The sequence below is a fragment of the Hippopotamus amphibius genome, chromosome 13 (genome assembly GCF_030028045.1).
Source record: "Hippopotamus amphibius kiboko isolate mHipAmp2 chromosome 13, mHipAmp2.hap2, whole genome shotgun sequence".
NCBI classification, from domain to species: Eukaryota; Metazoa; Chordata; class Mammalia; order Artiodactyla; family Hippopotamidae; genus Hippopotamus; species Hippopotamus amphibius.
Genome location: NC_080198.1, coordinates 100,488,256 through 100,509,426, shown reverse-complemented (window position 1 = coordinate 100,509,426; position 21,171 = coordinate 100,488,256). Strand labels below are relative to the sequence as shown.

The 21,171-nt window shown below is 61.6% G+C and overlaps 1 protein-coding gene across 2 annotated transcripts in view; it reads right to left on the bottom strand.

Moving 5' to 3' along the window:
* SH3TC1 (SH3 domain and tetratricopeptide repeats 1) overlaps window positions 1–20,739 on the bottom strand; it is a 41,291-nt gene extending 20,552 nt beyond the window's left edge. The window contains exons 1-8 of one of the 2 annotated variants that reach the window (XM_057706803.1): window positions 20,528–20,739; window positions 10,750–10,955; window positions 6,422–6,508; window positions 3,978–4,105; window positions 2,619–2,724; window positions 1,744–1,890; window positions 967–1,144; window positions 72–148 (exon numbers count right to left, since the gene is read on the bottom strand). In XM_057706803.1, the coding sequence (XP_057562786.1) occupies window positions 72–148; window positions 967–1,144; window positions 1,744–1,890; window positions 2,619–2,724; window positions 3,978–4,105; window positions 6,422–6,508; window positions 10,750–10,909 (883 nt within the window). In that variant the 5' untranslated portion in view covers window positions 10,910–10,955; window positions 20,528–20,739. Of the gene's footprint in view, window positions 1–71; window positions 149–966; window positions 1,145–1,743; window positions 1,891–2,618; window positions 2,725–3,977; window positions 4,106–6,421; window positions 6,509–10,749; window positions 10,956–16,015; window positions 16,180–20,527 lie in introns of those variants that run through there. The other variant, XM_057706802.1, reaches the window with a different exon arrangement.
* Between the last annotated feature and the right edge of the window lie 432 nt (window positions 20,740–21,171).

Here is a 21,171-nt window from a genome sequence, read left to right as displayed (position 1 = left end):
CGGGAATGCTGGTGCCTGCCCCTCCTCACCCACCTCTTCCCCAGGGGAGGAGGGCCAATGGAAACATTTACCCATCAGCTGGATATCTGGCGTCACAGGTCCACCCACGGAGTCGTTGATGGGGTCCCAGGGGACCCTCAGAGCCCACCTAGAGTAGGATGAGAGAGGATTTTAGGTTTGGATTTTAGGATTTTAGTCTGAAACTATGTGTGGGCTGGACAGGTCAACAGCCCCCAGGGACCCGAGCGAAATCCGCTACCTGCCCCCACTGCACATGTGCACACCATCCTCCCCCACCGGGTGTGCACCCGTCAGCCCCAGCCATGCCCCATGCCCCCCAACCCAGGTGCCTCCTGTCCTCCCTCAGGCTGGCATCCTTGAGGACCTCCCTCCATCACCCAGGGAGAGAAGCTCAGCCACAGACTATCATTTCACAGACACTGAACACAAGGAGATCTAGTTTCTCTCTTTGCTTTGGTCACCAGGAAGCTCAAGCCAAGTTTATGCTCCACATTCAGCACATAAGCAGGAGCTTGCATGTTACCTGTCCCCGCCTTCCCCAGGCTTTCCCTGCCCTGGTTCTTATCAGCATGGATCCCTGCCTGTTCCCTTACTATGGGCAGCGGCTAAGTAGCTCCCTCAAAAGCTCTGCAGAACAAGCCCGAACAGGAAGCCAGAGCCCCATGCTGCGCACTCCTGGGCCATCTCATCCCAGGATGCCCTGCCGGGAGGTGTCAGTGTCCTGTCGTGCAAGTGACAGCCGTGAGGCCCAGAGAGCTGGACCGGCTTGCCGAGGCCACACACTAGAAATAGCAGAAGGGGTCATGGCTGGGTCTGCCTGGGGCTCGCACTGGTCCCCACCCACCCGCCTTGGCCTACGGATGAACCCGGGCCCGGGGGAGTCTCCACGAGGCCAGACAGCATGCTGGACCCGCAGGAAACAGAGAAACAAGGGTCGGTACCTACTGATGGAACGGAATCAAAGGCTCCACCGCTGACCCCTCCTCCGAGGACGTGCAGGGGCTGGGAGCCGAAGGGTCCACTGCTGGGGCCGCCTCTGACGCCCCTGCCGAAGCCCGCCTGAGAGGCGGGGGACCAGTCGTCACTCTCACGTGGTGGTCAGCACACAGGACGAAGAAAGGCCCTTCAAAGCGGCAGGGGACGGTCATTCAGGCGGCTGGACACAGGGGCAGCTGTAGTTTGCAGGCGGGCCCACCCATCCCCCACCAGGCAGCACCTGCAGGGGTCCCCCACCCCAGCGTCTGCATCCACAGAAAGACACTGGGAGCCCCAGGGGCCCGGACTAGGAGGCTGGCATCCCTCCTCCACCTGGACTTGCCGGGGAGCCTGGCTCCGCCTCAGGCTCTCTGGGCCTCAGTGTCCCCCTCTGGGCTATGAGGGCAGCTGTGTGACCCTGCTTGGACCCCCGCTGGCGAGTCCGCCGCGTGGCCTCCTCTCGTTCTCTCTGCGGCTGGGGAAGGACAGGCAGCCCATGCCCTGTTTGCTGTGGCCTTGGAGCCCAGCGGTAAGGCTACGGCGGTACTTGAAGCCACAGCTGGGTCAGGAACTCAGGGTTAGGGGGGCGCTAGCCAAACCCCATTTCTGTCATTTCTTTGGGGGCTTTCCCTGCCCCACGCCCGCTCAATCACTGGCACCTCCGGAGCCCTCCTGCGGCCCACGGCCCTGGGCGTCCGCAGCCCAGCGTGGAGCTGGCCGAGGTCATCACGCCCGCGCGGCACGCACCTTCCTGGAGGAGCAGGCTCTCGTGCGTCAGCTTCATGGCCTCCTCATCCACGTGGACTTGGATGGCCGTCTCCTGGTCCTCATCGGGCTCGAGCAGCCAGAAGGTCTGGTCCACAAGCAGGTTTTCCAGGCAGTGATGAGTGAAGCCTGGCGGAGCCGACAGCCCTGGTCACCACTGCGCTCCGGGCGGGGGGCAGGAAGCCTTCACGGCTGGCTGTTGGCCGAGCCCTGTGCTGACCAGGCCCAGGGGGACACCTCGCCCTGCCCTTGGGGACTCACGGTGCCGTCCACTACCCGGGCGGGCCACGGGTCTAACCACCTGGGCTGCGAGAGGACCCGCTGGTGGACAACTCATCTGCCTCCCTGTGCCCTGGGAAGGTCGGGCGAGGACTGGTGACCTCCTCTAGGACCCTCGGTCTCCTCTTCCATGAGATGGGACAAGAGCGTTCGAGGAGATTGCGTACGCTGGGGGCGTGGGCACAGCCCTGCTCCAGGGGCATGAGAAACTGTGACTCTGAGTCTTATTTCCCACTTCCTCAGCCCTCAGACTGGGGGCGGGGCAGCAAGTTTCCCAAGGAGAGGCGCTCAGACTGCCAGAGCCTCCCTTAGAACAGGGAAGGTTTCAGAACGAAAGCACTTGGGTTGAGGTTGAACAGGCTGGTCTGTGCTCGGCCAGTGAGAGCTCAGCTGCCCCGGGGGCGAGTCCTGCTCAGACCCTCATGTGCCTGCAGCAGCACCCATCACATCAATGCTCCCTGAGCACCGGTGACGCCTGCAGAGGCCTTAACCTAGCCTAAGGCCCCGACTGGTACCATAAAGTGCTCGGTGTGTGACAAGCATCTCCATAACCAGGTCTGGGAGGGTCACCGCTTTACCGAGAGCGTGGTAGGTGGAAAACTTCCAGATTTCCTCAAAAGTCTTAAACGTCACCACGATCCGATCCTGGTCGCTGTGGATGGACAGCAGCCTGGCCGATAGCTCCTTATGGGGAGGAAACAGAAAGGAGAAACTGTCCCGGTGGCTTTGGGGCGTCTGCCCATCAGGAGGACAGAGCCACGCAGGTAGGAACGTTTCTCGGAAGTGACCTTGGCAGGGACGGCGAGCACAGAGCTGATTCCTTTACAACCAAACTGCTCCTCTCCTGCTCTCAAGCCAGCTGTGGCTCCCCAGGGCCGGGCCAAGCCCCACTCTTTCCCAGAGCTTGCACGGCCTCCACGCCCCGGACCTGTGGCCTCTGTGACTCCACCTGCCTCAAGCCCCACGCGGCGGCGGCACCAGCTTCTCCAGCGCTCAGCCCTGAGCCCCCACAACCTCGCCTCCTGTCCCTCCTCAGCATCAGCGCCATTCCAGTCCAGCACCCCATCTCCTGACGTACGCCCCATGAACACGCCTCGTGGTGCCGGGACCTTAAAAGCAGCACCAGCTGACGCTGACCGGCCGTGGGGGGTGCTACCATCATCTCCATTTGGATTAAGAAATAAGGCCCATTTCTGTTCCGAGGTCTGACCCTCTGGAGGTGGCACAGCCAGGATTCAGCCCAGAGCCAGCACCACCCCCTCCCCTTGCCTGGCATCACAGGGGCAGCCCCACCCCAGAGCACCACGCTGGGTGCACCGTGCCTGCTGTTCGCAGGTCCTCACAGCAGCTCCGTGGGGTAACAAAGGTAACATCTCCTGTGTGTGGCTCAGGAAGCCACGTTCACAGAGGCCAAGGGGCATCGGCCAAGGTCAGACCAGGCTGAGTGCAAGCTCAGATGGTGTCCGCTTGACCCTAAGCCCCGGGACCTCTGCCATGGGGCGGAGGGGTGAGGGGGTCACCCAGCTCAGCCTTCTTCTCCACCAACAGCCTGCCAGACTGTCCATCTGTGCAGAGGCCAGTCATCAACTCATCAAGCAAAGAATAAGGTCAACTGACACCAGAGCGTTTTACTGCCCGTAAAGAGACGAAACTTCCTAGCAGGGTGGGGTGTCCACGGGGAAAGGGGCATTTGGAATGTGGTGGCCCACATGTGGCGGGGGCTGTGCAATCGGTGGTCCCTGGAGCCAGACATCCAGGAGAGCAGACGGGGGACAAGTCGCCCTGGAGGTGCCACCACCAGGCGAGGTCTGGGCATCGCGGACAGACCTCCTCCTTGGTCCGCCGCCCTCTCCTCCGAGCAGTCCTCCTCCACCTCATTCTCACAGGTGGAGCCCCTGCACCTTCGCCCACCAAGACCCCCAAGGAGCCAGACTCACCCCGAGAGCGCGGGCCACCTCCCAGCTGTCATTCTCCAGCAGGCGGAGCCGGCCCCGCAGGACCTGCTGCAGGTGGGGGTTGGGCAGCCCGCTCTTCCTCCGTACGGCCAGCAGCTGCAAGGTCAGGTCTGGAAGGGGCAGATCAAGGTAGGCAGTTTGCCTGGCCCAGGCCAGGAGTTCTGTGGGATGTTCTCCCTCCCCTGAGGTCCCCCAGCCCGCAAACACAGGGACCCGGATCCACACCCCATGTGCAGCACCTCTGAACGCTTAGCACAGCGGCTCGTCTCCCCTGAGGTCCCCGTGTCTTTGGTTGTAAATGAGTTACGTGCTACCCCCTTCTTACAGAGACGGAGGAGGTGGACTGTGTCACAGCCCAGGACAGGCCAGCACGGGGCAGGCATTCAGCAAATGGACCCAAGTCACCGTGACCTCCAGCCGTGACCTCTCCCAGCCCTGAGCTCCAATGGGGCATCCAACCTCCAGCAGACACCCCACGGGCATCCCAGAACTCTCAATCCCCCACCTCCTCCTTTCTTTACCACCTCCAGAAGGACCCCAGCCCTGTGAGGAAAGGAGGTGTCAGACCAACGACGCCTCCCTCGCTCACACACCACGGGTTTGTCCACCGCCGAACCCCACTGATCCACCTGCCACGCCTGGCCGAACCCCTGATGGTCACCCCTCACCGCGGCTCTGCCCCATAGGTCCGCCTGGGCAGTGTCTGAGCCCCGGCCCCGCCTCCGGATGGTTCTCTGGTCCGCAGAGAGCCAGAGGGTCCCCTCACAACCAGCTCTGGCTTACAGCTCGCCCTGCACTCAGCCCTCCGGGCAGTGCGGTCCCCTAGAAGTTTCTGCAGCGATGGATGGACGTGCTTGCTCTCTGCACTGTCCTGCACAGCAGCCACCTGGGGCCCTGAGCTCTTGACATGTGGGCAGTGTGATTGAGGAACTGGATTTTTTATTTTATTTAAGTTAAATTTAAACATAAATGGCCACACATAGCCACCGTATGAGACAGCACAGCTGCAGTGGTTTTCTGTCTCAGGAAGAATGAAAGGTGAATCCTTTGCACCTTTGCAGGCACAGCCTGGAGCCTCTGGCTCTTCTCCCCCTTCCCCCACCTCTCCCCCAACTCCAGCCTGTGTCCTTCTCTCTGCTGCCCTGAGACTAGGGTGCATCCCCCCACCCCACCCCACGCCACCCCAGGGCCTTTGCACGCACCATAACCGCCACCTGAAGCACCCTCTCCCAGACCAACTCCTGGCCTGGCTGGTTGTCCAATGATTGGATCCCAGCTCAAATGCCCCCTGCCCACCCCCACCCTGTCCCCCTGAGAGGCCTGCTGGCCACAGGGATCCCCAGATCATGGGTTGTTCCAAAGCTGGGGAGGGGAGATGCAGGAGGGGGAGGGGAGAGAGGGAAGGGGAGAGGAAGAGGGATAGAACGGGGAGGGGGAGGGAGAGCGATTCCCCACACCCTCTGAATAAGCCTTGTACCTGCCTGAACTTTCTAGCTCAGGGACCCTGGAGCAAACATCCCCACCCCCTCCTGTGGGGTCTGGGCTGGGGCAGAGCAGCAGGAGACCGCTGAGATCTGGAATCAGGCCCCTCCCCCGGCAGGAAGCCCGGCCAGCATTTCCCAACCAGTTCTAAGATGTGACCCCTCCTACTCCCGTAAGAGCGTGGGGTTCTATTTTCAATCCCATAATACTCAGCCTCATTGCTCAACAGAATTGGTCATCCCCAGTGACCACAGGCAGCACCGACCACCCGAGAGAAACGCTGGAGGACAGGCGGCTGTCGCGGAGGAGGTGAGCGACCCACAAGGCTGGGGTCTCCGTGCCCCCCACAGCTGGGGCTCAGGAGTGGGGTCTCCAGGGTAAGGGGCTTCTTGCTGGCCCCCCTCGGCCCAGGGCTGCCCCCCACCATCAGCGCCTTGTGGAAGTCCCGTCCTCCTGTCCTCGGAGTCCCTCCCTGGAAGCAGTCCCCACTGCCCCTCTCGAGGGCCCTTCCCATCCCCCTGCGCCCCCAGGTGTCCCTCGTGGGGTCTCTCTTCCCCTGCATGCAGCCTCAGGGCCATGCCCTCCCCCCTTTCTGTGGGCAGAGCAAATACAGAGTCCAGGGAAGGCCTTTGCAAGTGCAGGCGAACCCCAGCCGTCCGTCCCCAAGTGAAAATGCGGAGTCCTGGGCCCTACCTCGGACTCCCTGCACCAGAACCTGGCACAGGACCCGGCATCTGTATTTAACAAGCCCCTCCCCCACCCCCACGGTGACCTTAAAGCAGGGCGTCTGGGGGCCACGTTGGAGAAGCCTGGGTGAGACGCTCCGGAACCAGACGCCCATGGCATGGAAAGGCCGGAGGGAAGGGGGGACGCCCGGGGATCCCCATGCACGTGCCCAGCCCAGACTGAACCCCGACGTGCGGCGTAGCGCCCAGGACGTCTACCTGTGGGGTAGGAGCCCATCTGGCCGGGAGAGGGCCCAGCAGCCGGTGGCGAAACTCCAGGGGCAGCATCTGCGGCCGAGCAGGGTCCTGTGATTAAGGTGAGAACAGGCAACTCTCAGCTATGCAGGCGGCAACCCCCAGGTATTTCCAGAGCAAAGGTATGTCCATACCCCTGCAAACCACCGTTCACACCCTTCCTCCAGGGTCGCAGAGCCCACAGGGTCGGGAGGCTGCGAGTTTCCTACTGTGCTGTGACTAATTACTCCACCCTAGTGGCTTCTGGAAACAGTTGTGTAATCTTGCTGGTCTGGGGCTCGAGAAGGTCTCCCTGGGACAGAACCAGGTGTGGGCAGGGCTGGTTACTTTCCTCTGGAAGCTCCAGGAGACAGAGCCCTTCTCCAGCTTCCAGAGGTGCCCACATTCCTTGTCTCGTGGCCCCTCCTCCATCCCCAAAGCACAGTGTCTTCAGTCTCTGTGGTTCCGACCCCAGGATAATCCCTCCGTCTCAACATCCTTAACCCCCCTGCAAAGTCCCTTTTGCCACAAGAGGTAACACATGTGCACAGGTTCTGGGGACTAGGCTGTGGACTTCTTTGGGGGCCTTTATTCTGCTGATCACAGAGGGGGAGGTGACAGCCGGGGGGAACGCGGGGTCTGGGGCAGATGGGGCCGCACGCTGGTCAGGCTGCACCAGCCACATGCCCTCTCGGCCAGCCTGCGAGGTCGGCACTCTGCCCGCGGCCCCCAGCCTCGAGGCCAGCTCCCAGTTTGCATCTTGGCCAGGGCCCCCGTCTCTGCCCTGCTCAGTTTCCTCATCTGTGAAATGGGGTGAGCGATCGAGGCCTTCGGATCGAAGGGGATGTGATCTGGGAACACCTGACGGTGCTGAACCTCAGTGCAGCCTCTTCGTGGCCCCGGGGATGTCCCGCTCAGAGCCGCGGGCACAGTGCTGCACACTGGCCCTGGACTGTGCAACGTGACAGGATCATTTCTGCTCTCCCCCTGCCTCCGGCTCACCAGCCCCAGGCCTGCGTGGTCGGAGTCCGTTTCCTAGGCCTCGCTTGCTCTGCGTCCCCAGACCAAGGGCTCAGAAATGCCCGTCAAACCCAAACAAGCACACGGCACCCAGCTCTTGGTTTCAAGCACCATCCTCCCACGGAGGAGCCAGGGCTCCTTGAGGGACGGCCGATTCCGGGGCTGGGGCGGGGAGAGCAGAGATGAGATGTGAGCCTCCTGTGGTCCCAGAAGGTAGGACGTGCTCACAGGATGCCGGAGATGCACCACAGACCAAATCAGGGGCAACCTGATCACCAAAATAAACGATGATGGCAACTGAGAGCGCCCAGAGAAGCAGAGCCCTCTGCGCCCAGCCGGACTGAAATAAAGAAACGAGCAACTGGGGAGAGGGGACAGCTCTTCCTTTCAGTGGAAGGTCAACTAACACTAGAAAGTCACCACTTAGCAACTGTCCGCAAGAGTACGATTTCAGTCAAGAACCCTGCACGGGTGATAATAAAACTAGTGCTTGATGAGGAACCGGAGGAATCAATAGTCACAGAGGTCCCCAGTGTCTTCCCGCGGGCTCCTGACTCACGACAAAGGGAAGAACCGTGACTTTGGCAGTGATGTCCGCCCTATCAAACCTCCCCTTGAGCAAGTGATGGACACGAGCCGTGAACATCGTCAGGTGTCGGGAGCCGTCTGGACAAGCCAAGGCTGTGACAAGGTCCCCAGGCTCCAAGGAGGACCGCAAGGCGAGAACGCCTTGGGAGGGCATTTCGGAGCAGGAGGATCGCAAGGCGACCGCTCCGCAAGGACAGGCCCCAGGCCATCTCCACCCATTGTACATTCTGCTCTTTGTTTCTTTGTAATACTATGCTTACCACCCACTTCCCCTCCCTGTTTCTCTGTCCCCAGGAAAGAACCAGGGTTTGACACATTCTTTCTCCCTGTCTGCCCCACCAAGTCCCCTCCCACCACCCCTTCCTGGAGAAGGCGGGCACCTCAGGCTACTAAATGCTGGAGAAAAGGGAGGGGTGGCTCTTTTTGTAATGCTCATGATTGCAGCAGGCGTAAGTATAGACGTAGACATTAGGCATAGCTATGGGTACTAAGGGCTATCGTTTGCTTAGATATAAGATTAAGAAGTTATTTACATATGCTTATCTCAGAGTTACAGGGTTTGCAAGCCGAACCTGATGAAAGAAAGAAACTGGTAGATGCTGAGGGACAATATGCTCTGCCATAAAAGATTTTTTCTGAGATATGTTCACTATATAAACACACAAAGCTCTGACAATAAATGGAGAGATCCTGCATAGCTGACACAGGCCTCCCCGTCTCTTCCTTGCGCCGACGCCACTCATCCCTTGGGTACTCCTGGACCCGCCGGAGCTGGACTTCGGCAGTCAGGGACCAGATGGGTGGACCTCGAGGCCTCCTGGTCGGCTGCACTGAGAGGGACACACACTTCTGGGGTATTTCTGCCTACCCACAAGCTTGAAGAGACAGCCGTACCCAAACATTCTACGGAATGACTCACTCGGAATCTTTAAAAGATCAACCTCCAGGTTAAAAAGCTCCACGGACACAAGGCCACAGAGTGCAAAGCCTGACCAGGGTTTTCTTTGGTGTAAAGGACCTTACGGGGACAGATGGCAGGATGAAGGAGAGGTCTGTCTGTAGATGAGGTTATGGTGTTGCTTAAACCAGGAGAGTTTTAAGTTTGAAATCATTGTACTGTAGTTCTGTATGAGCAGGTCCTGGTTTGAGGAAATACACACGCCAAAGCACCGGGGAATACGGGGTTTCATGTCTGCAGTTTATTCTTAAACTGCCCTGAAAATATCCATCTCTATATCTAGATATCTGTAAATTCAGAAAGAGAAGGCAAGTGTAAAATGTTCACATTTGAGGAAGCTGGGTGGGGGTAAAGGGAATGATCTGTACTATTTCTTGTAACTTTGGTTGCCAATTTGCAAAAGAAGCTGAGAGGGAAAGAGGCTCTGGGGGGATGTGGTGAGAGCCCATTGGCCACGTGTCTGCTCAGCACTGGGGGCCCGAGAAGACAGGAAGGGTCCCTGACCCCACTGTCTGGGCCCGCAGATCCACGCCGATGCCAGCGTGTTGCGGGGCAGCTGGGGCGGGCAACACCTGGCCCCACCGCAGCGCTGGACGGCAGGAATCCCGTGCTCTGGGACTCACACCCCTCCTGGGCTGGGCTGCCACGCGGGAGGCTGGTCCGGCCCACGAGCGTCCGGCAGGACCCAGCTCCTCTGTCCCATGCTGGCGCGCTCTGGAGGGGGCCCTCCCCCGTGGGATCCCTGCACCGGGCCCCCACAGCTCCTCAGAGTCCCCCGTCCCAGGCCAGGCAGGTGTCTGACTACGGGAGTCGGCACCCACAGGGGCCAGCCCGACCCTTCCCATCTCCGCTTACACCTGGAAGGACCAAGAAAAAACAAGTGTAAAACTACCTCCCGTCGCCAAGCGTGCACGGTGTCAGTGTGCAGTTTTGTTTCCATTCTCCCAAAGCATCCGTCGTTCATCATTCAAAGTTTATTGGGCACCTGCTGTGTGCCCAGCCCTAGAGGCAACTAAGCAGGTGACGGGGATGAAGGAGGTGACGATGTGATGGAGGTGACGATGTGACGAAGGGAAGCCCGGGCAGGGGCAGGGGGACAGGCCGCCTGGGCTCGGCGCGGGGCCTGGGCCCACCTCAGCCCTGCCCCCGTCCTTCCCTCCCCTCCTGCAGCACGCAAAGTGGTAGGGATGGGGTCCTGGAGATCACCCAGGCCACCCCTCAGGTTTCCACGTCAAGCAGTGACCCGGCGACAAGCAGGATGGGAGGCGGGACCCCACAGGCAGCCCAGGCTCGCATCCCGCACAGCAGCCCCCCACGCACACGTGAGCGGGGCGGGTGGGAAGTGTCGCTGCCCTTCTCACTCTCCCCATCCTCTTCCTTCCAGGAAGTAATCCTGCCCAAGGCGGGGCCCAGGCGCGGGTGCCTTCCCCTCCCTGGGCCTCGGTCTGCCTCCTGGAAGAACGAGGGATGCCCCATCGAGTCATCCCCGGGGTTCACATCCAAGGACAGAGCAGAACTGTGGGAGCGCAAAGTTGTACAGGAGCCGTAAACTCGTTCAGGGCTGCGCTTCTAGAATTTCCAACCCCTGCCCCTCTCTCCATGCCCTGGAGAAGCACGCGTGGCCCCCGACTCTCGTAAATGCTCCCTGGGCCCAGAATTCTCCTTCAGCGCGAGCACGGACGGTGCAGACACCCAGCTCCGTCCTGGACGGGGCGGACGGCGGGTTGGACACACACGCCACACTCACCCCCTTCAACGGTAGCCTCGGCCTCCTCAGGCCCTGCTCGCTCCCAGACGACGGACGCGCTCCCGGCCACTCTCTGGACCTCGCGGTCGCTGCTGCCTCCCGCGGGCCCTCTCCCTGTCGGGGCTGGCTCCTCAGCGGCCACCTCCGCCGGGCCCTCCATGACGCAGTGGCCTCAGTGCCAAGGGCTCTGCATGCCGGGCGGGCCTCTGTGGAGAGAGCAGGGGGCGGCAGTCAGCAGTGGCAGCCTCTCCTGGACGACAGGCGGCCAGGACCAGCACGGATGCTGCCGCCAGAGTTAGGGTCAAGAGGAGAGGACGCCTCCTCTCTGCCTGGCAGACCCTCGAGCATCCTTCCAGAGCTCCACTCACCAGCCACTTCCCCTCCAAACAGCACAGTCCGCCTGGAACAGAGTCTGTGGAGACACGTGCCTACGTTTGCTTCCAGTTGGAAGTCCTCGTGGGCAGGAGGGTGCCTGTTCTTGCTCCTCAGCAGACCCTGAGGAAATAGCTCAGAGCCTGGCACCTAGAGGCTGCTCAAAACATTCCTGCGAGCGCCTGGACGGCATGGAAGCAAGAAAGGCCGTGTGGGAGCCGGGGACAGAGCAGGTGCCCTCTTGGGACATCCCGGGACCGTGGCTTAGAGATAAGCCCAGCACGGGTCCCACCCAGCGAGGGCTGGGAGGGCTAGATGCATTCCCCGCCCCCCCCGCCAGACAGCGCATCTCCCAAGAGAAGAACGTTCAGCTCCGCTTCCCACAGGGCTCAGCTGGGCTGTGACTCCAGCCTCAGATTCCCAGGGGTCCTGCTGCCCCTTAAAACTAACCCTGCAGCCTGGGGGGCTCGGGGGGCCCGTCTCTCCCCCCGGAAGAGGCCTGCGTGCCAGCAGAGTCCCCGGAAGCAACGCCGTCCAGTTTTGCAGGAAATGGGCCCGGTCCCAGGCTGCCCCGGGAGGAGAGGAAGCAGGTGGCAGAGGGCGGGAAAGAGGAAGTGGCCGGGCAGGAAGCAGAGAGTGCTCCCCACTCCCGGGGCGCCCACGGGCCTCCCCCCGAGAGCCGGTCATCATGCACCACTCTTCCCTGGGGCCAGAGAAGAGGGAAGAGAGGCGGTGCTCCCGGGGCCAGGGGCTTTGCCGCCAGTGAGAGGACACAGGAGGACACGGAGCCCCTTCCAGGCCCAGTGACAGGGAGGGCGGGCGTGCAGCCCGGGCCCGGGCTGGGGCGCAGAGGCAGACCCCCCACCCCCTCCGCCACAGGGGCAGGGGTCAGCCACGTCCCCCTCAGCTTCCACCTCGGGGACAGAGGGGACGGGAACGGCTCTGCTCCCTCACGCGGAGAGAGGACAAGAAGCACCCGCTAGGGAAGCCCCTCTGGTCGGGTCTCAGTGTTCTCTGATGAAGAGCTAGGAGAGCTCAACCCCGAACCCCGACCGGCCGGCAGGCGTTCCCCCTGCGCGGAGCAGAACGCCCGGGGAGGCAGGAGAGCCCGCCTCTGAGCCCCCGTCCTGGGGACAACACTGCAAACCGAAAAACAGGCTGGCCTCCTCCAGGCCCGCCCCCCTAGCAGTGGGTGCTCGGGAGGGTGGGGCCCCGCAGAGACCCAGAGAACGCCGGCCGGCAGCGTGGGGCTCCGAGCCCAGACGTGCCTGCCGGGCCCGGACGACCCCAAGAGCCCCTGGCCAGCCTCCCAGCTCCACCCGGTCCCTGCAGCAGAGAGCGAGCCGGAGACGGGGAGGCGGACGGCGGCAGCTGTCACGTCACCTCGGGGCTGGGGCTGGGGTATGGGGGCACGGGACATGGGGCACTGGCTGTTCCAGGTGAGGCGGGGGCCCCACGGCACTGAGTGCCCCGTGAACGCACAGAGAAGCCCGCAGAGCATCCTCTACCCTGAGAAGGGCTGCGTTCTCTCCCTTGGAAGGTTCGTTCCTGTATTTGTGCAGAAAGGACGAGGAAGGAGAGACTGGAGGTGGGATCTGCTGTGCGGCCTTGAGTTCATTTCCCTGCGTCAAATCTTCGCCAAGATCAGGGGAGCTGGCCCTCTATTAGACCCAGCACGCAGTATTTTCAGAACTACGGACCCAAGCCTGTCCCAGGACGGTGGCGAGTCTCCACAGGCTCCCGGGGGGCCTGAGACACAAGTATCTGTCACCAGCTGTATGCACCAGGTGCCTCAGCCAGGTTCACTGCAGCTGGCGGGGTAAACAATCACCCCATTCTACAGCTGGGGAAACCAGGGCTCTCAGGGCTGGCAATTCACCCCTCCACACACACTCACACACACACACACACACACACACACCCCTCCACACATCCCTCTCCGTGCCCACCCTGGTACCCTTCTAGGCAGCCTCTTGCCCCCAGGGAGGAGGGAGAAGGCTGGAGGGTGCACCCTTTCCAGAGGAAGAAGTAGCATGGACCGGCAGGTTCCTGGAATGCAGCCTTGCTGCAGAATTCTCCAGCAGCCTTCGTTAAATGTCCAATGTCATTTCAAGCCGTGGTGCCCTGTATGCCCTGGTCCCTGGTCCCTGGGGGCCATCCCCACCCTTGTCACACACAAAGACCCCCCGGCATCTTTCAGGATGCCACTCCATCCGTCTGGCCCTCCCCAGCTCCCAGCCAAGCTGGCATCTGTTCCCTTTCCCTCCTTCCTCTGGAATCAGCGAGCCCCACGCCTGCGATCAAGGTAATGCGGCCTGGCCACAGGTGGGTGCCGGGACCGGGAAGCACGCGGCTTGGAGGCCAGTCCACCATCCCTGCTGCTCTGCTCTTCTGAAGCATCTCAGTAGGGCACTTGGATCCGTCATCCCGCTCGGGTCCTGCTTGTGGGGTCTCTATACAAGCCGGGGTCTTCGCCCTCCCTCCCTGCAGCCAGGCATCTCGCGCACCCCACATTCAGGGCGTCTGCCTCTCTCCCGTGCCTCCCCCGAGGAGTCAGGACCAGCCCATCCACACCTGCATCCCTGCCCCACGGGCCTGCCCCATCAGCTCTGGGCTGCTTTCTTAAGAAAAGGGAAGGCTTCGGGGCTCAGGGGACTTCCCACCTGCTCAGGAGGGGCCTGCACACCAGGCGAGGCTGCTGGTGACACTCGTGTGGGGTTCCTAGTCACAGCCCACATGAGGAAGTGGGCTCTGTCTCCCTGGGTGGGTCCCTCCCCGCTTGGTCCTAAAATAGCCTTGCTCAGCCCAACAGGCTGCCGGCTCTGGCTGCAGGAGGGGCCCCCAGCCCACAGCCGGAGGATGCACAGAGCTCCCTGGGGCAGCCCTGTGGAGACTCAGGGACTCTGCTGCCCTCCGCCCCCTGTCCTCTTCGCTCTGCTCACCATCAGCTGCCTGATGTGTCAGTAACAGGTCCCAGGCCGCAGCCAGCACCCAACCCAGGAGATGAGAGTTTGGCAACAGAACACTGAGACCTGGGGTCAGTGGGCTGGGAGGCCGCCCCATGCCTCAGTTTACCCACTGGAGAATGACAGTGAAAACACCACCTTCAAGGAGGCGGATGGATTCAAGGACCGTGCTCCTGGGTTACAGCTGGTGTTGAATACATGTGGGTTGGATGAAGAGGCGAGATGGTTTGGGGAGGTCTGGCCGGGGCTTTCTCTGGACCCATACTGAACAAATGCCTTGAGGGCCATGCAGACCTCCTCCACCTCACCAAGATGCACCCCTTGAGGGTTGTCTATTCACCCCCTTGTACTGGGGTGACCAGTGCACCCCCAAATTCATGTCCACCAGTCACCTCAGAAGGTGACCTTACTTGGATACAGGGTCTTTGCAGATGAAGTTAAGATGAGGTCACACGGGGGTGGCCCTACATGCCTGGGGTCTTTATAGGAAGAGGAGGGATGCCGACACACCGGGAGATGCCGTGTGAAGATGGAAGCAGAGAGTGAGAGATGCGCCCACGGGCGCAGGGACACCTGCAGCAGCCAGGAGCTGCAGGATGCTCCCCTAGAGCCTCCCTCCCCGGGGCGGCGGGGGGAGCGCTGCCCACACCCGGGCTTCAGACGTCCGGCCTCCCGAACGGGGGGGATTTCACTTCTGCTGTTAGAAGCCCCCAGGTTGTGGCCCTTTGCTAAGGCATCTCCAAGACAGTAGTCGCCCCGTGTCCCCCGGCCTTGATGTTCTCTGCTGTAAAGTGGGTGCGTGGGGAGGAGGATGAAGTGACCTCAGGCATCAAGTGCTAGCTCGACACCGGATACAGGAAGCCTTGTCACTGTCAGCAGTCACCACCCTGAGCGCCAAGTGTCCTCGCTTAGTCCCCATGGCGGCCTGGAGAGCGCCTCTGAGCCCATTTCACAGAGGGGCTATCGAGGGTCCATGAGCAGCTGTGCTGCCTCCACCCGGCCTGGGGGCTCTGGTGGGATCTGAACCCAGGTGGGTCCAAGTCCAGCCCTCAACACCCACCCTGAACCTGGACACACCCTGCTTTGGGCCCCACCCTGCCTCTACCCATGAACTTAGCCGCACCCCCCCCAATCCCCAACCCCACGGTGGGAGGCCACGCCCCGAGCGACGTGCAACGCTAACTCCCCGCTCCGTGTGGCTTTGCCATCCGTCATCTCTAGGAAACCCCCACAGACGGGGCTTGGGGCTCCCAGAGGGGTCCCTGCCGGCCAGGGGAGGGTCTCAGAGGTGTGCCGGGGCCGCATGCCCGGGGCAGGACCTGGTGCTAGAAGCCCTGGGTCTGGGTCTCCCCTGGAACGACCTGTCTGGGGCCCCTGGTCAAGTCACTCGTCGCATTTGATAGTGGAGAGGAGACCCAGGGGTGGTGGCCGCAGAGTGGCCGGGTCACGGCTGCAGCACCACCCGGGGCGGGCACTTGTGGTGTCTGCCAGAGGTGGCGCCAAGCCCGGGGGGAGCAGGGTGCCCACTTGAGGCCCCCGGGACCTAGAACCCTGCTCGCTGGCGACGGTCCCACGTCCCGGCCAGACCTTCGGGACGCGCTGGCTGGGCGCCCGCGTGAAGGTGGGGTCAAGCGAGATGGTGGGAGGGACGGTGCTTTGTCAGCCTGACATCACCCCTGGGCGATCCCCGTCGGTCGGCCGGCCGGCACGGGGTGCTCCCAGAGCTCCGCCCGGAGGTCCGGGAACCAGTGCCCACAGCCTTCGGGCCTCCCCAGACTCCCGCCCTGCTCCCTCCTGCTCCCTAAAAGCCAGAAAAGTCTCCAAGAAAGTGAAAGGCAAGAGACGGCTCAGATCGGACCCTGGCAAGACCCAGCTCCGCGGGCCATGCCTGCTGGGCCGTCCTCTCCCGCCCGCCCAGAGCCCCGTACCTGTGCCCCGACCGCAGGACCGAGGCACCGGCTGGCCGCTCCCGGCTCCTCGCGGCTGCCCCGCAGGCAGTCTCCGCGCCCACAGCCCGGCTGACTGCACAGCGGCCGCCGCCGCCCCCTGCTTCCTGCCCCACTTCCTCCCTGCACCCAGCCGCTGCTGGTGAGAGGCAGGCCCTGCGCGGCTGCACCGCCTCCGGGGGCTGGTTGATCATTAGCTCCGTCCTGGACCAGCTCCAGGCCCTGCCCCGCCTGCCCATGGCTGGCACCCAGGCTCGGAGGTGGAGGCTGCCGCGGAGCCACCCAGGCTCTTGCCTCAGCTGCCAGGACTGGGGAAGCCTGACAGCTGTCCTGCCAACCTCAGCTCTGCTCTCTCTTCCTGTTCCCCTTACTGAACACACACACGTGCACACACGCACACGTGGGCACACAGACATACATGCACACACATGTGCGTGCATAGATACACGTGCAGCTCCTTCCCTCTGCCCTGGGGCTGGCCCAGCGCTTTGGCCAGATCAGGGGAAACAGGCATAAGGAAGAGCTGGGGCCCTGCCTGCAAACTCTCCTCCCCTCTTCACCTTCCCGCTGGCTCCAGACCTGACCTGGGTTTGAGAGCAGGGGATCTCAGCCCTGCCTGGGGAGCCAGGACTGGGTCTCCTGGGTCTCCGACAAAGAGAGGAACTGAATGGGGGTTCAGTTGGCCCCAGCCTCCTACCTGCTCTCAGGCCCTCACAGAGGCAGGGATGTGGTTCTAGTGGCTGGCCCCAGCCCAGACCCAGGAATCAAGAACAGGAGGCCACTTTCTCTGGCCCGCACTTGGGAGAGGCTGGGCTTTCACACATGGCCTGGCTTCATGACCAGGAACAATCTCTGAGTTAAGTGGTAATGTGCCCATTTTACAGACGTGGAAACTGAGGCCTGGGAGATGGTGTGGCATGCCCAAGGCCGGTGACAACTGGAACGTGAGCCCAGAACCAGATCTGACAGACACTGAAGCCCCTGGGCTCAGTTTCTAACTGCAGCACTGCTGACATTTGGGGCGATTGCTCTGTGTCACAGGGAGGGGGCCGCCATGTGTGCTGTGGGATTTTAGAAGCATCCCTGGCCTCTACCACCTGGAAGCTGACCTCAGCTGGGACAACCATTCACATCTCTAGACACTTGTCCCCTGGGGGCCATGTCACCCAGGCTGAGAACAACTTGGGGCCGAGGTATTTCTGGATGACCCCCTCCCACCCTGGCTGTCCTTTCTCTGATCAGCTCCCGGCATTAACGCACAGTCACCCCAAAGTCACAAACTCCCTCCCCTCCTCAACGGGCCAGAGCCCAGGCGTGAGAGGGCAGCTGGAGATGAGGTGGGCACGTGGCAAGGTCCCCACCGAAGGCCAGGGTGAGGTCCAAGCCCCTCACTGGGCAGCGCTGGACACTGAGGGGGCCCCAGCAGGGCCAGGCCAGCGCTCGGGCTCCCCACTCCCCCAGCCCAGCCCGGCCCCACCCCACATGCCACCGACATGCCCAGTGACCACAAGGCAGGAGCCAGAGGCCCCAGGTGGCCATTTGCACAGCCCCTCATGACCACCGGCCGAGTAACGGGGGAAAATGTCACACCACCCCGTGGGGCCCAGGGGACCAGGCAGCCCCGGAGCAGAGGGGCAGCTGCTGCCACCAGCAGCTCTCCCTGCCCCCTGGGAGGCGCGGCCTCTCCAAGCCCAGCCTCTGTCTGTGGACGGGGCCCCCCAGCTCTCTAGCCGGCTCTCCAGAGCCTCATGTTGCGCAGAGCACGAGCTGTTTACTCCTTCTCCCTTTGTTTTCCTGGAAACTGTTGAAAGAGGCCCAGACGGCCTCCATATCCATAAAAGGGTCTGGACACATTTCCTCTCCTGGCCATTGTGCCCGCTGTGGCCCTGGACCCCGTATCCTGTTTGTCTCTGCAGCTGCGTTCTTGGCCCAAGGCCGGGGGGCTTTCCAAGAGCCTCCCCTGCGGTGCCCAGAATTTCTTCAACTCTGCACAGAACACCCTAACTCTGCATATTGCACCCTAACTTCACCGTGTACCCCAGGTCTGCAAGGGCACCGGAATAGCTTTCCAGAGGAAGAACACGAGCCTTTCAGATGGCGGGGAGCTTTCCAAATAAGGGGTCCCTCCTGGAGGCTGTGCCACAGGCAGCCCCACACAGCCCTGCATGTGAGAGGCTGGTTTCAATTCCAGCCCAGCCCAGCCCAGCCTTCGGGTCCCTCTGGGAGAGCCTGTCACCCCCTGGGCCTCGATTCCCCCCTTTCAAATGGTCACGTTGGGCTTGGAGATCCCTAAGTGCCCTCGTAGGTCAGCAGCTCTGATCCCTGCAGGGTTGTAATAAATTGCAGTTATCACTTGCCCGAAAGATGCTAGATCCATGGATTGTAGCCATCCCAGTGTAGCCACCATCCCACTAGACTGAGTAGGAAACGGGCTTAGGAGAGGCAGGACCTGCTTCGGGGCACACAGCCTGCAGGCAAACACCAGGCTGGGGACAAAGCAGACCCCGTACTCTCTAAGGTGTGAGACGTGAAGCCAGAGGAAGAGGTCCCAGGAACTTCCTGTGGGAAAGCCTGCACCCGCCCACCAGCGACCCAGCTGCAGCTTCTCTTTAACTGTCCCTGTGGGTCCGAGGTGGCCCTTCCCACTTTCAGGCCTCCCGGACTCTGCTCTGCTGCTGTGGGCAGGTGGAGGTTCCTCTGCCTGTTTTTTAACTCATAGGGCAGGGACAACCCTGGTGGCGCAGTGGTTAAGAATCTGCCTGCCAATGCAGGGGACACGGGTTCAGTCCCTGGTCCAGGAAGATCCCACATGCCACGGAGAAACTAAGCCTGTGTGCTACAACTACTGAGCCTGTGTGTTGCAACTACTGAAGCCCAGGCGCCTAGGGCCCGTGCTCCACAACAAGAGAAGCCACCGTAATGAGAAACCCGCGCACCACAATGAAGAGCAGCCCCTGCTCTCCACAACTAGAGAAAGCCCCGCACGCAGCAACAAAGACCCAACACAGCCACAAATAAATAAATAAACAAACAAACTCACTCTTGGGGCAAGTAGCAACAACTGTGGTCCTACAAAGACAAAAAAGCAATTTGTAATTTTTGAGGGCTGTGTCAACACAGTCTCAGGCCAGGAAAGGTGATCCAGCCCACCCCCAGGCCCAGCTGGGATGCCCCGGACAGCCTCCCTGGCACGTAGTCCAGCCCCTCGGTGGAAACCCCACTCCACCTTGTGATTGCTCTGCACTTCGGGGTTCAGAGCTACCCCTGCCACCAGCCATCTCAGTTTCATCACCCCAGTTCCACCTTCAGGTCCGAAGGCACTCTGACAAGTTGGGGTGACAGACTTGGAAACAGACTGGGGTGATGTAGCGTGATCCGTGTATCGACCCAAGGAGGGAAAGAAGAGGAGGGTGAAATCTAGGAAGGCTTCCTGGAGGTGGAGGCTCTTCAGCTGAATCCTGGAGGAAGAGGGAGTCGGCAAAGAGAGACTGTAAAGGTCTTCCTAGGGACAGGGCCAGCCAGAAGAGCCCGCGAGCCTGGACTGCTCCAGGTATGCAGCTTGCTGAAGCCTCCCACAGCCACTGCTGGTGGCTGCAGATGCTGGGGGCTGGTCACACGCTCACCCTGCAAGTTAATCTACAGCAGGCCGTAAACATAAATGGTGAGTCCCAGGAATGCAGAGGCCCCAGGGAGGGGGCGGGTGTAGGGTGAAGGGACAGGACTACTCCCTGCTGGGTCTTCCCAGCAGGACCGGGCAGTAGAAGCAAGCCGGACAGGTGATTCTAGAGCAGGGGCGGCAGGGGCTTTCTATAAAGGCACAGAGAATGAATAGATTCGGTTTTTCCGGCCACCAAATGGGCTCTGCCACAACCCTGCTGTTGCAGCCTGAAAGCAGACTTAGGTGATAGGAAATGAGTGGGCCTGGCTGAGTGCCAAGAAAACCTTATTTGCAAAACAGGGGCAGGATTTGGCCCTTGGGTGTGAGCTCTGCTCTAGAGAACGGGGCTGGGTGGGGAATTCATGGAAAAGCATCACAGGATTACCCCAGCAACGAAGCAGGAAGGAGTCCGCACAAAGGCATCGCCTGCCACCCTGGAACCGGCGTGTGAAAAGCTTCACCCTTAGGAGAGCATCTAAGTAGGGAGTGGGTGGAGCCGGCACCAGCGAAGGGGAGCCTGGAGGGCCAGAAAGGACCAGACAGCTGAAGACTGTCCTGAGGACGCCAGCTCAGGACACGACCCAGGAAGCTGCGCCCTGCCTCCCTCCTCCCGCTGGTTAGGACTGTAGCTGTTCAGTTATCGAGGATTACCGAGAACCCACATTTAAGAACGCTCCAGATCAAGACCGGTGATCGGGCTGCGAGGTTCCAAAGTCTGTCCTTTAGGTTTACAAACGGGGAAACTGAGACTCAGGAAGAGACAGCACTTCACCCAAGGTCACAGAAGGGAGGGAACCCCATGTTCCCACAATCCACGCCAAGCAACACCCTGTCACCTTTTCTGGTCTCTAGTTCCACATCTGTCAGGTGCAGGTGTGACCGTCCAAAGCAATCTCCCAGGAAGACACGCCTTCCAAGGCCCGTGCATTCCTGAGCCCCACCCAGGTTTAAGGATCAGCCTGCCTGAGACGCCCTTCCCCGCGGATTCCTCTGCGCACCCAAGTCTGAGGTCGGAGCCCGGGTCAGGGAGAGAAGCCGCTAGCCCGGAGCCGGCACCCGGCTGCCGCTGGACTCACTGAAAGGGCTGGAACTGTGGGTGTGCTCGGCAGGGCTCCGTCTGTGTTTGTTGTTTCTGGCCTCAGCGGCTGAAACCAGCCCTGATCAAAGAGGAGCAGAGCTCTAGGCCCGTGATTTCAGGAACTGCTCTTTACAAAACAAGGATATCGGGACCAAACAGGCGTTCCAGATGACTGATGGCCACCCGGGCCGGGTCGAAGGCCTGCAGGAAGCAGTCAGCAGTTCCCGTGGACCGAAGACGCCACCCCCACTGGCGTGGCCCCGGCCCACACGGCTCTGTCCGGGCAGGCGTCGCCCTCGGCCCAGGCATTGCGGACTCCACAGCCCCGTCTCCCCTCCTCGGCCCGCGAGGTGGCCACGTGCATGGTGTATGTGCGCCTGCGACTCTTCTGTGTTCAGAACA